The following is a 15,742-nucleotide window of genomic DNA, read 5'->3' as shown; positions in this document are numbered from 1 at the left end:
TATTAACCTACTCGTCTTCAAAATTCTCATAAAGGATTCTATAGTTCCAGGAATGAGAGTGCCCATCAATAAGCTGTCTAACCCAAACAATTTGAGGGTTATGGTTCATTTTAACTCTAGGCTTTGAAGGAAAAGATAATGGTATCCAATTATCCTCCTTGCATAAGATTGAATCCCCCTTGCCTACTTGCCATCTTATACCCTTAAGAAGGATCTGTTTGCCCCAAAGGATGCTTTGCCATCCCCAAGATGGCCTACTACTTGAGCGAGCTTGTAGAAAATTTGTATAGGGAAATTATTTCCCTTTAAGCAGTCTAGATAGTAAAGAATTAAAATTTGTCAAAACTCTCCACCCCTGTTTAGTGAGAAGGGCCATATTAAAGCACTCCAAGTCTTTAAATCCCAACCCTCCTTTGGCTTTAAGCTCACAAAGTTCATTTTAGTACAACACAATAAGAAGAGGGTGATGTTTCCAATTATAAGTATAGTAAAATATCATTTCATTATTTACCTCCACACTATCTACTCTGCATCATCTTATCACTAACTACCCCTTCTCAAGACTTCTTCTGTGTCCTCTCTCTGAGTTTTTCTCTATTAGTAGGAGCGTGTCTCCTTCATTTGCTGGCAGTGTGTGGCTTCCTTCTATCCCTTCTGAGTAAGGAGGAGCTCCTCCTCTCTACCTGAGTGTGTGTTTAACCCTTCCAGTCCTCACTGGGATAGGAATTGTAGATTTATGATTGTTTTGGATTAACAAGTCTTCAGGTGTGCAAGGAGAGGGTGTTCACATGCAACTTATTCTAGTCTTGCTATACTAGTTTGGGTTTTACCTTTTCTTTGGGTGTTGAGTAATTGGATTGAATTATATCTTGGTTTAGCATAGGCTCTATGTGTTATTTTTTCAATGCTAAAGTATGTTTAGAGATTGGACTTAGGCTTTATTTTATAACCTCTGAATCCTAAATGTGTCCTCTCTATGTAGAGTCTGTTTGGTATTGCTATTAGAGTTAGTATTGAGAAAATCACCTTTTAGATATATTAATTTGAGAGTATTAAAAAATAATTTAAAATAAATTTAATAAGTTTTAGTTATAAAAATATTAAAATAACAAATTAATTTTTTTAAATTATTATTTTTAATACTATCTAAAATGATATTTTTATTTATAAAAGTAGTTTTATCCTCTAAATATAATGCTAAACAGCACGTAATAGGTCTAAACTTTTTTGATGTAATTAAATTTAACTATTGATTAAAAAAAATCTCTTCCCTAAATTTTTTTGAAATTGTTATTAAAAGTAATATTAAAAATATTTTTAAAATATATTAACTAAAAAAATATTAAAATTAAATTTTTTTTTGTTGACAAATTAAAATTAAATTAAATTAAATATGCTGTAATTATAGGAAAAGGTAGGATTGAGGCAGGCATATCGAAGGGTAGAGACAGCAGAGAAGGGCCACACGGGTACAAAAGCTGAAAACAGACAAAAACAAGTTGCGGGACGCATCCAACAGGCTGTAAAAGGCTCTTTGGATTGGGCCCAACCTATGTGACACACAGAAAGACCACCGTTGACTTTTTTGTCCTTTTACTCTCACTCACTTCTCATTGACTTTAACTCCACAGTAAATTATTACTTATCGTATTTTCTTCTTTTATATATATATATATATATATATATATATATATATATATATATATATATATGATGTTCGCTAATTTTTCTTTTTAATTTTCTCATATAAAGCATCAATATATAAAAATTATTGAATATATTTAATTTTTACCAAAAAAAAAAAGCATATAGCTAATATGTAATAGGAAAATATTTAATAAAAATTCACTTATATAATTATATAAATTTATTTATAATTATAATATTGCTTTTATCTATTTAATTTAATTACTGTTTTTACTTTTCACAATATTCTTTTAATTATTTAATCCTTGCACTCTCTTAAATATTATTTACATAATTTTTCACTATATTCTATTATGGGCAGCAAAGGCAAACGCGGCCTAAGTGGTAAATCTGAATTAAGAATCGTATGGATGAGCAACATAAGCTACAGCTAAGGATGAAATCTGATGGACCCCAACCCAAAATTTTTAAGCGGGAAAATGAAGATGAATGACGAGATCATGATGATCATGCTTATCTGATGATCATAGAGTTAAAATTTTCATTTTTATTTTATATAAATTTTATTTATTTATTTATTTATTTTGAATGGTTATGATTTAGAAAGGGGAATTCAATTCAAAGATAGAAATGCCAAACAATCCTTACTGGGCTGACATTAACTTATTCAATAAAGAATTGATGTTGGGCTTGGTAAATATCCCAATGAGGATTATGTGGGCTTTTTACAACTACTTTAGGCTTATAAGATTGAAATTTTCTATTTCTCCTCGTACAAAAACAAAAGGAGGGAGGAAACTAAGATTTTTTTTTTTTTTCTTAATAGGGAATTAGTGAAGGAAAATTTAGTCTAGAGCCTATAGGTGAGAAATATAGTTTTAATCATTAAATTAAAATAAATTAGGTAAATTCAGAGATGAGCATTATTCGATTTGAATTGAATAAATCGAATCGAATTGACTTAATTTGATAATTCAATTTGATTTTTAAGATAATTTGATTCGATTCGGTTCGGTTTTATATTTTAAAAATTTTGATTATTTTGATTAGATTCAATTTTGAAGAGAAAAAATTAGTTGAACCGAACTGAATTACTTTATTAATTTTTAAATTGATTTATATTTATAAGAAATTTATGAATTATATATAATTATATATATATAAATTATTTAATTTTATTGATTTATGTTTATTAGGTTCAAACCAAAGTTAAAATTAAATTAAATAACTTAAAAAACATATCTAAATTAAAAAATCTATCTAAACTAAAAAATTAATCAATTCAAACTAAACTGAATCTAAATAAAGTGATTCAATTTTTCATTTATTTTCGTTAAATTTAATTTTTAAAATATAATAAATTAATAATTTAATTAATTTAATTTTAATAATCCAATTGAGTTTGACCCATGTACTCAGCTATCAGCAAAATAGATATTTTGTTTTTTAATTAATCAAGCAATATTTGGTGCCGTGTGTGTGCACGTATCTCTACAATTGCCACCCCTTCCCATAAGTCTGGTGGAGGCCACTGATCACGGTTGACATATCTAATTTTCTTTTTTTATTAATTACAGTAATTGTTATATTTTTATTAATTGTATTGTTTTCTTATTGAATTAATTATATTCATTTTTTTTATTTTTATATTAATTATATTGATTTTTAATTATATTATAATATATTTTTCAGAAAAATTACATTTAATAAACAATAATTAAAAACTTAATCAGCCCAATGCTAAACCAAAAGCAAATTAAAGAAAATAGAACATACAAACATCCTTACCGACTATCTATAATTTTACCATATTAGAATTGTTTTTAAATTACAAAATCTATAATAAAATGATATATATATAGAGATGTCTATTCACTGTTAGATTGTGGTTCTAAATAAAACACCTCATAAACTATGTTCCGCATTTGAAAGCATCAAGTCAAAGTCTTTCCCTCTCTGTCCAGGAACAGAGGCTCTCTATCTTTGGAACTGAAACGGAGGATCTTTGATTGCACAGAGACTTCAACAATGAAACAAGAGACGCTGACATTGGTGCTAGTGAATCTGGCTTCGATTATGGAGCGAGCCGATGAGTCGGTTTTGCCCGGAGTGTATAAAGAATTGGGTCCTGCTCTACATACAGACCCGACTGGGCTGGGTTCGCTTACTCTGTTTAGATCCATAGTTCAGTCTTCTTGCTACCCATTAGCAGCATACCTTGCTTCGCGTCACAATCGTGTCCATGTTATTGCCCTTGGTGCCTTTCTTTGGGCTGCTGCCACCTTCCTCGTCGCTATATCCTCCACCTTCTTTCAGGTTCTTCTCTTTTTGTCTTTCTTTATTTTTCCTCTTATTTTTATGGTGGTTTTGAAGTGTTTAATTTCTTCGTTGCAATTCTGAGATAACCCATTTTCTGGATTTTGTGGGATGTGATGTTGTGGCCTTATAGAGTTTACCAAATTGATTTATTTTCATGGTCATGTGTACAGATTTGTAATAACAAATCAAAATGCATTCGTCGAGAAAAGTTTGTAAAATAAGGTTTAATGCTGAGAGTTTGTGATTAGCGTAGTGGAGTTGCTATTTATTTAATGTTGATTTGCAGAAGACTCGACCAAACACGTTATGATTTAGGTTTAGGTTCCGTTTGTTTCAGTGGGAAATAATTTGTCTGTGGAAGAAAATAAGTTTCTAAGAAAATAAGTTTCTAAGAAAATAATTCATTCCTATTATTTGGCTGCAACTCCTAGTTGAAAATAAGTTACATAGTTGTGTTAACTGTTATGGCTTGTGCTTCAAATTTATGTGTGAATAATGAACTGCAACGTCTGCTTAATTAAATTTCCCATTGCAAAACTATCATATTGTTTGATTTAGGTACACTAAGAAGTTTTTGATTCGCAATAGGGAAATGTAAATATTTTCAGAGCTTAAATGCCATGAATGTAAATAGCCTATTAGGATGGAAAATTCAGAAATATGAAGTAATTTTAGAACACACTTATATTCAGGTATGCTGATACCTGGAAGATATATTGTGAAGTTCAGAATAGCAAGAACGGCGGGGGTGGGCCTGAGTTTTTTTTTTTATATATAATTAAATTTTCAAGGTTTCTGTCTCCTGGATAGGGAAAATTATCGCCGACAATGTTGTTGAATTGGGTGAATTAGGTGGCAGTTTCAAGAGGGCTAATGGAATTGGACTTGCCATGGTCATACCTGCCATTAAGTCCCTTGTAGCTGATTCCACTGATGAAACCAATCGTGGTATGGCATTTGGATGGCTGCAGCTAACGGGAAATCTTGGCTCCATCATCGGAGGGCTTTGTTCTGTGCTATTAGCCTCAACATCATTCATGGGGATACCTGGTTGGAGAGTTGCTTTCCTTTTGGTTGGGATAGTAAGTGTAGTAGTAGGTATTTTGGTCGCACTCTTTGCTATTGACCCACGCTTTTCTGCCTCTGATAATAGATCCAGGGACCAAAATTGTGAGTCCTTTATTTCAGAATTGAAGGACCTGATCAGAGAAGCAAAGTTAGTTATGAAAACACCAACTTTCCAAATACTTGTGGCTCAAGGTGTCTCTGGATCATTCCCTTGGTCTGCTTTATCATTTTCCGCTATGTGGTTAGAACTTATTGGCTTCTCTCATGAAAAAACAGCATTCCTTATGACTCTTTTTGTGATTGCCTGTTCCTTCGGTGGTCTATTTGGAGGGTGGATGGGGGATATCCTTGCTAAATACTTCCCCAATTCTGGGAGGATAGTCCTGTCACAGGTAAGCACTGGTTCGGCAGTTCCTTTAGCAGCAGTTTTGCTGTTGGTTTTGCCTGATGATCCTTCAACAGCATTCATGCTTGGTCTGGTCTTGTTCATCATGGGCCTGTGCATATCCTGGAATGGTTCAGCAACAAACAAGTATGTATTCCTGATTCACATTTTCCTTTTACCCTCATGTTTACAAACTAATAGGAAATTAGTGTTCTCTGATACGCATGTAAATGTGTGTGCCCAGTCCAATACTTGCAGAGATAGTTCCTGAGAAATCTCGAACAAGCATCTATGCCTTGGATCGATCATTTGAATCAATACTCTCTTCATTTGCACCCCCTGTAGTTGGGATTTTGGCTCAGCATGTTTATGGTTATAAAATTACCAAAACATCATCAGACACAGACAAAGTTGAAACAGATAGAGAAAATGCAGCATCCCTTGCCAAGGCACTATACACAGCAATTGGCATTCCAATGGCATTGTGTTGCTCCATCTATTCCTTCCTTTATTATACGTACCCAAGAGACCGGGAGCGTGCAAGGATGAGTGCTTTGATAGAATCAGAATTGCAACAACTAGAGACAGATAGGTCTCCTTCAACAGAAGAATACTCGCAACTACAAGTTTCAGGATCAACAGGGATGAATGGAAAGGAAAGAAGCAAAATTGACTTGGAGAATGGGAAGGATGAGAGCATTGATTTGGATGATAATGATGAGAAGCCTCTGCTTGCTCATCAGCTAACATTCTCAAACATAAGAGACTGAAGAACCTGTCATTGCAGAAGCTGGTTACTGTCCATTTTAGTCTTCTATACACTCTCAAATGATAAGTTGAAGAAACTTCATCTCTTCTGAACTTCTGAAATTTTTACATGCCTTTTAAAGGTTACAATTAAGGGATTTTTATTTACTCTGAGGTCTATATTTCTTCAGACATGAGTAAATTCACTTGTTCCATCTTCCATGTGGCTAGTTCAAATTATGATATTAATAAATTATTTCAGAAAAGACCTGACCAAGGACTGATAACCTAGAGCAAATCGAAGGAGGACGGCTCCGGGCTGGTTTAGTTCACGCTTGATTTTGGTTTTGTTACCGATTACGGTTTTCTTATTTAATTAAATTGTATTTTTGGCATAGAAAATTTCCTGGGTATTCATGAAGTTTAGCAATAAATAATTGTGAGGGAAACATCACTCAATGAGGGGTGGTGGCGCAGTTGGCTAGCGCGTAGGTCTCATAGCTTCTGAGTTATCCTGAGGTCGAGAGTTCGAGCCTCTCTCACCCCATTTCCCTTTTCTTTTTCCTTCTCCTAATCTAACTACGAGATTGCCTCAGTTGCAAAACCCATGCATTTTTGGAAGCCAAATTTTAGTCACAATCTGCTAAATGAACCTATACATTCGCAAGTTCTACGCGCTGCCAGTGCATAGCTTTACTGCAATAATTTCACACTTCAGATGTATAGAAATGGTCCCCGTCACGATGAAGAATATATATATATATATATATATATATATATATATATATATATATATGAATGAACTATCGACCATTATCACATGGAAAGGGGCCCAGATCCTGAAAGTAACTTTTATTAAAACAAGTTAGCTAGAAAGCAGTAGTCAAGGTTCTTCACCTTTCCTGCATGAACTTTAGCTTCTCTTTCACACTGCTTTGCTTTTAAGCGGTGTGCATGCCAGATAGGTTTCTCTTTACAAGCAAAAGTTTTCTTACTTTGATTCTGTTACTTAACGTCCAATATCTCTGTGTCTCTAGAACAACTACAAGCATCATCAAGTTTTGATGTAAAGAAGCGGAAGCGAAGCTTGAAGAACTCGTTAGTTAGTTAAGTAATCAGAGTGCCTTTTTTAATCATAGGTCTTATTTTTATTATTTTGAATAATAACTTATCTTTTTTTTCCTCTTGAAAAATTAATGCTAAAAATTAAGTACTTTTAACAATATTAATATATTTTAATTCAATAATGTTAAAATTTTCTTTTGAAAATAATGAGATTTTAAATTTATACTCATAAAAAATCTAATTAATTAATTCCATAAGTAGATTTTAATTTTAATTTTAATTTTTTAATACATTTAACTTCGACTAAATGCTATTAAATTATATATCTCATTGATTTTTAATTATATATTTTAAATAAAGTATGATCATATTTGTAAGCATTTTCACAGGCTAAACAAGCCAAGGGTATGAATAATAAAACAAATCAAAAAATAAGGGCACCATTGGAATGTGCCAATGTTAGAAATCTCAGAATCCCCAGCACTGATTTCATATCAATTTTTAAATGCGAAACTCAACATCATAAGCTAGATCACCGCCACCGACACACTATTCGTGTCTCGCTCTCGTTGTCTGTGTGTGTCAGGTAATAAAAATTTTGCAGCATCTTTATTCTCAAGGCTCCTGTATAGCTTCCTTTTAATCCTCCATATATCTCATTCAAAGCTTGGTAGAGGTGTTAGTCCGTTTCATAAGGATGAGAATTTCTCCCCCTTACTGGATGTACGAAAACTTATCAATAATACTTTACAATAAATTAAAAAGCAAAAAAAAAAAAAAAAAAGGCCTCCTCAATAGAACTTGCATGAACTTTTCATTATTGAGATTGTAGTGCATTTGTTGGGTTTATGACTTATTTGTATTGGTGGCTCGGAATTACAAGAAGATTCATGGAGTAGGAGAGAGGAGAAGCCATAAAGACAAATTTGGGTGGCATTTCAATAGTTCACTTCCATTAAAAGCTCATTTCCATGTTGCCTTTCTATATGGGTGCTTTCTCCTTTTGACTTACCATCTAAAAGTAGTAAGAGAAATTCACATTGCATCAATAGTTAGGTGATCCAAAATAATTACTTCAAATCCCAATGGTCTATTTCTTAAAAAACAAAAAAAGAAATTTGTTTCTTTGAAATAATATTTCAATCTTTCTTTTATAATTGGATTGGGCTAATATTTTAATTTGAAACTTCACAATTCCAAAAATTTAAAAATGGCAGCAAAACGGGTGGGGCGAGGCAGAGTGAAAATCGTCCACTCATCTCAATCTCACAAGCGTTCGGAGTTGGGCTAAAGACTTCTTTGCTGAAGAGCAGGATGGAGCGGATTGAGTTAAATTTTCCGGTATAAATTTTTCTTTTTCTTTTTCTTTTTGTTTTAGTTTATTATGAATTTATTAATTAAAAAAAGTTAAAATATAATTTTAATAATATATTTATATTATTAAAAAATATATAATATTTAAATACATAAATATATAAAATAAATTTTTTAATAAAAATAATAATATATTATTATACGATATGAATTATGAATATTATTGTTGAAATTATTATTAAAAAATTAATTACTTAAATATGTTGAGCCAGCTGTGTCGTGGCCTGTGGTATCACATATTCACTATCAACCGCATCACTATCTAAGTAATATTCAAGACCCCAGGGTTAGACGGTCGTGGTTGGTTCTTTTGCACTAGGGGCAGCATAATTGTGGGACACACTGCATAGGATCCCAGGTTTTTAGGGCCCACATTTCGTATCATCATATGGCCCCAACTCAACTAAATGGTCACTGAGACCTAAAATGAATCCATTGGGAAAACTATAAAAATAAATAAATAAATAAAAGAAATAGATCTCTCTTCCCAGCATTATGGACATGAATCTAATGCCCTAAATGCCCTTCATTAATCTGCTTAGACTTCGTTCATGCTAAAGAAAGATTTTTGTATTAAAAAACCATGCGTCAAATTAAGCATTTTCTATGAAAATTAATTACCATAGTTTGGCAATTTTGATTAGAAATATATTAATAAATAATTATCTTAAAATAATTAAAATACAATACTTTGTCATCCTCTGAAAATTTGTGCCATAACTCACCTTCAATTGATAATAAGCCGCATTCCTCCTGTCTTACATTTGAGAATTCCCTCTTTAGAAATGGAGTTTTGTGAAAAATACATGATTACAAATGCTATTAAATCTTTCTACTACAATAGTAATTTAATGATAATTAAGTTTATTTTAGTCCATTTTTTAGAATTTGAATGATTAACATTAATGAGAATTTATGAATGTACAAAAACGGGAAAAAAATTCTATAATTTTGTGCTTTTAACGTATATATGATATATTATAGTTTAATTTTTATTAATATGATATCTTATATTATGCTCTATTAATAAATATAATTCAAACCATTATTTACCTGTTATCTCCTAAACAATCAAAGAGGAGTGAATTGAGTTCTAATTAAAAAATTTGAAAATTAAGAAAAACTTGAGAAAAATAAACATAAATAAGAGAGAGAAGAATGATGGCACAAGAGATTTATAAATGTTCGACTATCCTAAGTCGGCGTCCTCTCATCAAGACCCTCTTTGAAAGTTAACTCCAATAATTATCTTATTTTGATGAATATCAAACCCCTTATAATATACAAGAGCAAATTCCTACTCTTTTATAATTTCTTTTTCATATAAGAGCAATTTAATACTTTAAAACACTCATAGTAAATAAATACTTTCAATAATTTTGCTCTGAATTTTAGAATACAATAAATTTATAGCTCAACACAAGCTCTCAAGAAATTAATTATAAAAGCTCAAATTATAAAGAGAAAGAAATAGTATAAAGGCTTAAAAATCAATAAATTCTCAAAATGAAAAATTTTTTGTAACTCTTCTCCACTCATAAATAACTCCTATTTATAGTTTTGACAAAAAAAGATAATCAGTTGTGCATTAAATGCAAAAATAGTTGTTCAACAACTTAAAACCCAGTTATTTTAACTTTTGAAAACCCAGGTTCAGCTGCCAATGTTTAGTCCGCCAAAAATATAGTTTTAAAAACTAGACTTTAGTTGCTTAAATCCTCTATGTTGAATACTGAAGTCTATTTTGGACTAAAATGTAAAACACTCAAAATCAGCTTAACTTTTAGTCATGAAGTTGAATTTTTGATCTATTTGAAGCGTTGGAAAGCTAATTCAATAAACTTTCAAACTAAAATATTTTCAAAAACTAATTTTGCATCATTCAAAAATGAAAAATTAATTTAACTCCACCTTGATAAAGAAATAGGTAAAAACAAAATAATAAGAATTTTCTTAAAAATATTTAAATTTGAGTCAATGTAGTTAATTAAATGAGATCCACATAGCATAAAAATGAATAAAAATTACATTGTAAAATCTCATAATACTTTGCTTCATTTATTTGTTCTCTTTCAATCATGATTTAAATCAATTTCATAATTTTGAATTTAAAATTTATAATTTTTACATAAATACTTTTAATACAAATTAATAGTACATTAATTATTTATTATCATCCAAACATAGATTAAAACTCTTAAGTCTAACATTACTCTTAAATAATATTGATGTGATGAATATAGTTGACATAGCCTCAATGTTCTATTAGTGCTTTAGCATGATGTTATTACTGATAAATAATGATTTAAACCACGTAATCAATAAATCATAATACATTATATTAAATCGATAAAAATTAAAACACAATCTTTTATATATTAAAGTGTCAAATCACAAATTTTTTTTATAATTTATTTATTAAAAATATAAAATTATTCTTACAGTGAGTTTTGAATAAATTTGAGTTTTAAATAATAGTTAATAGATTTAAAATATGAATGAGCATACATTTGTTACTTTTATTTTATGTTAAATATTTAATTAATAAATAAGGAGATTATAATTCAAACTTTATATTTTTTGATGTGAAATATTATAGTTTTATATAAAAAATTATCTAATTTAAAAATATAAATTTATAGGTGAAAGACATAAAAATAATAGTATATCACTAACGCAGAATAAGTGGATTGCGACTTGAGACTTATTGAGCTATGCATAAATTTTACTTAAAAATATCACTTGATGACAAAATAAAAAAGAAATTCCCACTAAAAGAGTACAATTTTAAATATGCACCACTTGGAACTGAATCAATGGGTAAAGAAATAAAAGAAAAGCTTTTTTTTTTTTTTTAATTTGCATTGGTCATCTCAGCTCCATTTTTTTCCACGATTCACATGGAAATTTTTTGTCAGCGAAAAGAACAAGAATGGTAGTGCTATGATTGACCATGCTCTGTACAATAACTCTGCCACTCAAATTCCAATTCCCAATCTGTTGTCAATTTTGTGTTATTGTTTGAAGGAACAGATGGGCTCACAAATGAATTCATTTTCTTTGGAATCCATTTAATTATCACATTATCACAAGTTGAAGCATTTGTTGGACTAAAATATTTTGTCCCATATTTAACAAAAATAATTCAGCAGCCACAGCGGGACCATTAAACCGCGTTATTTGGCAGCCTTCTTACTGTTTTTCTATGTTCTACTTGTGCCATGTGACAGATCTTTTAATCTCTTCTACGGCTGCTTTGTCATTCAACTATAAAAACCCATCTCTCTCTCTCTCTCTCTCTCTCTCTCTCTCTGTGCCTTGGAGTTTTTTGGATCCTACGTATCCAATTTCTGGATCTTCTTTGAAGAACCATTGGATTTTTCCAAGACTGAAACACTTGGGATTCATAAAAGTATGGCTTCGCTCTTGTTCTCGAGTTTCAGAAAGGTACTTCTGGTTTATCTTGTGTTTTTTCTGTTTACTTCTGTCCTCTGTGCATCCTCAGATGGTTCTCAGCTTGAAAGAAAACAGTTTCTTGGTAGAAGAAGAATGTTAGAGGTGGAAAACGATCAAGATCAGCTTCCCAAGAAAAAAGGTACTAATTTATCTTCCAAGAATCAAACCAAGGTAATCAAACCAAATCTTGCTTCAAAAAACCAAAATAAGCTCCTTAGGACTAGCTTATCCTCCAAGAACCAGACCAAGATTACAAAATCTACAAATTCAACAAAAGCAGCTCTTTCTATCTTACCCAAGACTGAGCTTAAGAAGCTCAATTCCACTTCCCAGCTGAAGAAGCTCAATTTCTCATCAAAAGCTTCTGCCTCTACTAAAAAAACTTCAGATCTACTCAAATTAGGCTCAACCAAGAACAAAACATCAAAATCCATTTCAACGAAAGGATCCCAAATCCTTGTGAGTGATTCTGAATCCCAAAAACAAACCACAGAGAAAAAACCAAATAACCAGAAGAAGACCACCCAGGCACAGAAACAACCCAGTTGGCTAGATCAAGAAGTGGAGGATAACTTGGTCGCTGAGTTCAGAGATCTACCATCCAAATTTCAACAATCTCTCATGCCAGACATTGAGAAGATCTCAATGACGTCCAAAAAATACCTCACAAAAGCAAACAAAGAAATGGCTAAAGGGTTCAAGCCAATAGTTGGCAACAGATATGCGTCCACCGTTGCTTCTGTAGTCTCTTTCGCTTTCATTCTAATCCCTCTTCTTCTAGTTTCTCTAATCTTCAACCGCATCAAAGCTTATTTCTCTATTCAAAAGATCGTCATCTTCATTCAAGTTTATCTTTCAATCTACTTCTCCATTCTCTGTCTCTCTTCCATAGTCACTGGGCTGGAGCCCTTGAGGTTTTTCTACGCTACTTCGCAATCCACATACGTATGTTTAATGGTCCTGCAAACGCTTGGCTATGTTTTGTACCTCTTGTTGTTGTTGATGTACTTGATTCTGGTGTTTTCAACTGAATCTGGGCTGGGCTCAAAATTGCTGGGTCTGGGCCAGATCTTCGTAGGCTTAGCTGTTGGGCTTCATTTCTACGTAGCAGTGTTCCACAGGGTGGTCTTGCACCAGCCGCCCAAGGCTACTTGGAAGGTTCATGGGATTTACGCCACGTGTTTTCTTGTGATTTGCTTATTTGCTAAATTTGACAGAAGAAAGAAGGCCTACTTGGAGGATGGTGGTGAAGAGGGCAAAAAGAATTAGTGCATAATTTTTTTTATTTATTTTTAAAGAAATGTAATAAATTATAAATCCCTCTCTCTTTTTATTTTTATTTTTGTTTGCCTTCCGTGGGTTTACTATAATGCCATTGGCGAAGGAACAATGGTGTTATTATAGAATAGAAAATTTTTTCTATATTAAATTTCATATAATCTTTGTTTATTATAAATATTATAAATAAAAATATGTAAAAAATGCAAAAATAAATCATAAATGTTATGATTTTTGTCTTTTCTAGTGTACACTTGCTTTTTAAGCATGAGTTATTGGCTTGTCGCATGGCACCATCTCCTCATTATTATCACAATTTTTTTTAAACACATTATTATCATATTTTTATTAATATATTATCTGATAAATATTACACACAATTACTTAATTTTATAATTATTTTCAAAAAATTATTAAATTTTAATTTTTTTTATAAAATTTATTAAATTTTAATTTAATTTAATAAAAACTATTTTAATAAAAAATTAAAAAATTTTAAATTAATTTATTACCTATCAATTAATTTATAAATAAAATTATTTTATTTTATTAATTTATTAAAAAAAATAAAATATATAAAACACATCTAATTATCTATTTACCATTAAATTTTTTTATTTTTTTATTTTTTTATCGATAATCATTAATTAGATAATTTTATTTATAAAATAATTAATAATTTAATAAGTTATCATCTATTTATTTTCTTTATTTTTTTTAATAATTATTAATTAAATAATTTTATTTATAAAATAATTAATAATTTAATAAATTAATATAAAAAATTTTAATTTTTAATTATAATAAATTTTATAAAATAATGAATTTTATAAAAAAAATTAAAATTTAACGATTTTTATAAAAATATTTATAAATTAAAAAAATCATGTGTGATCATTTTAAATGTATTACCCTTAAATTTAATGAAAAAAAAAATCTGGTGAATGGTTGATTGGGGGTATTGTGGGAATTTAAAATCTACCAATGGTTTTGTTGTGGTGTGTCGGTGGCTTATCATTACTTAAATTGTAGTTGAACGCAGCTATCCTTTTGAAGTGATACTTTTGTAGAAACAGACGTTCAAAATGACAGGTGTCCATCTGATTTCACTATCATCGTAATTTGCAACATTTGGATGAGATGATGACAACATTTAATTTGATCTTATTGTCAAAAAGTGAATTTCATTCAGGAAACAACTTGCATATACAATTTATCACAACTAACATGTCTGTTAATTGAGCAGAGGGATTTGTTATCCAAACTGAAGACAGCTTCCCTTAGGGCTGTATAGAATTCGAGTGAAATTAAAAAATCAAATCAGATCGAATCGAATCAATTAAATCGGCTCATTTTTTCTAGATAAACAGGTTAGTTTGGTTTTTTATATTTAAAAATTTCAATTTTCTATTTAATTCTATTAAAACCGATAAAAAAATTGAATAACTCAAACCGAATATATATATATAAGCTTATGAAATATAACCCTAACCCTTCACCCTTACTTTTTTCAGCCACTCCACCCTTCTCAGTTCTCCCTCAATTTTCTCTCACTCTTCAATCTTATTCTTGCACGATCTCTGCCCCCTTCACTCTACTCTTCTTGAGTCCTTCCAACTAATCCTCCATTCCTCCTCACAATCAACTTCTTCAATCATCCCTTCCTCTCTAAATGACTCTTCTTCAATCTTCACACTTGGTAGCGTTGCCTACATATCTCATCTCCAACATATCGAAATCAGTGATAGGAGACTTTCAAAGGACTACTAGATCGCATCAACATCAGCTAGAAAACCCACCACAGTCGATGTCTTTAGTCTAGATCGCATCATGTCTTCAGTCCAAATCCACATGCATAGGCAAGCTTGATTCTTGAAGACGCCGAAACCCACATCCACAAGGATGCCGAGACCCAAGCAGCTAGCAGCTCTATTTTTTAGCTTTGTGATTGCTGAAATTGTGTTGGCTGTGAGTCTTAGTTTGTTTCTTAGACAAAGATTGTGATTTTATTTTGCTATGACTCTACCCATGTGGAATTTTGTTTTCATGTATCTGCAAAATATTTGTGAGCTTTGTATGGATTGTTGGGTAGATGTAGCGCATTTGGGAATTCTTTTTCTTTTTTAATTCTCTTTGAAAAACAAAGTTGAAATTATGATGTTCTTGTTCAATTACATATTAAAACACTTTTAATATATATTTAGATCTACATTTGCCATTTAAGATTTTAGAATTAACAGATTAATTCATTAGAACCCAAGATTAATATAAGAACATGTGCACTAACTTTTTGATGCACTGTAGATGTGTTTGGTACCTTTGGAAAGTACCTAGGACCCCAAATATTATCTCTCTAGCTTGTCCACACTAAGATCACCAATGGCAGCCCCTTGAACAGCTTCT

At 30.9% G+C, this 15,742-nt stretch overlaps 2 protein-coding genes and 1 non-coding gene across 3 annotated transcripts; all 3 read left to right on the top strand.

Annotated features, from left to right (window-relative positions):
* The first annotated feature begins 3,628 nt into the window (after nucleotides 1-3,628).
* LOC110653063 (uncharacterized) lies at nucleotides 3,629-6,381 on the top strand. The gene is given in 4 exon segments (XM_021808680.2): nucleotides 3,629-3,963; nucleotides 4,819-4,834; nucleotides 4,837-5,566; nucleotides 5,664-6,381. Coding segments are annotated over 4 exon segments (1,560 nt in total). The 5' UTR covers nucleotides 3,629-3,675; the 3' UTR covers nucleotides 6,190-6,381.
* Nucleotides 6,382-6,628: 247 nt separating this feature from the next.
* Nucleotides 6,629-6,713, top strand: TRNAM-CAU (transfer RNA methionine (anticodon CAU)). Its single transcript is given in 2 exon segments — nucleotides 6,629-6,666; nucleotides 6,678-6,713. It is a non-coding gene; the product is annotated as a tRNA-Met (tRNA).
* A 5,191-nt stretch (nucleotides 6,714-11,904) lies between these two features.
* On the top strand, nucleotides 11,905-13,500 carry LOC110653053 (uncharacterized). The gene has a single exon (XM_021808674.2). It carries the CDS (start codon nucleotides 12,020-12,022, stop codon nucleotides 13,328-13,330), a length of 1,311 nt encoding a protein of 436 aa, XP_021664366.2. The 5' UTR covers nucleotides 11,905-12,019; the 3' UTR covers nucleotides 13,331-13,500.
* Nucleotides 13,501-15,742: the final 2,242 nt, after the last annotated feature.

Source organism: Hevea brasiliensis, chromosome 7 (assembly GCF_030052815.1).
Source record: "Hevea brasiliensis isolate MT/VB/25A 57/8 chromosome 7, ASM3005281v1, whole genome shotgun sequence".
Taxonomy (NCBI): Eukaryota; Viridiplantae; Streptophyta; class Magnoliopsida; order Malpighiales; family Euphorbiaceae; genus Hevea; species Hevea brasiliensis.
This window is presented reverse-complemented; position numbering and strand designations above follow the sequence as displayed.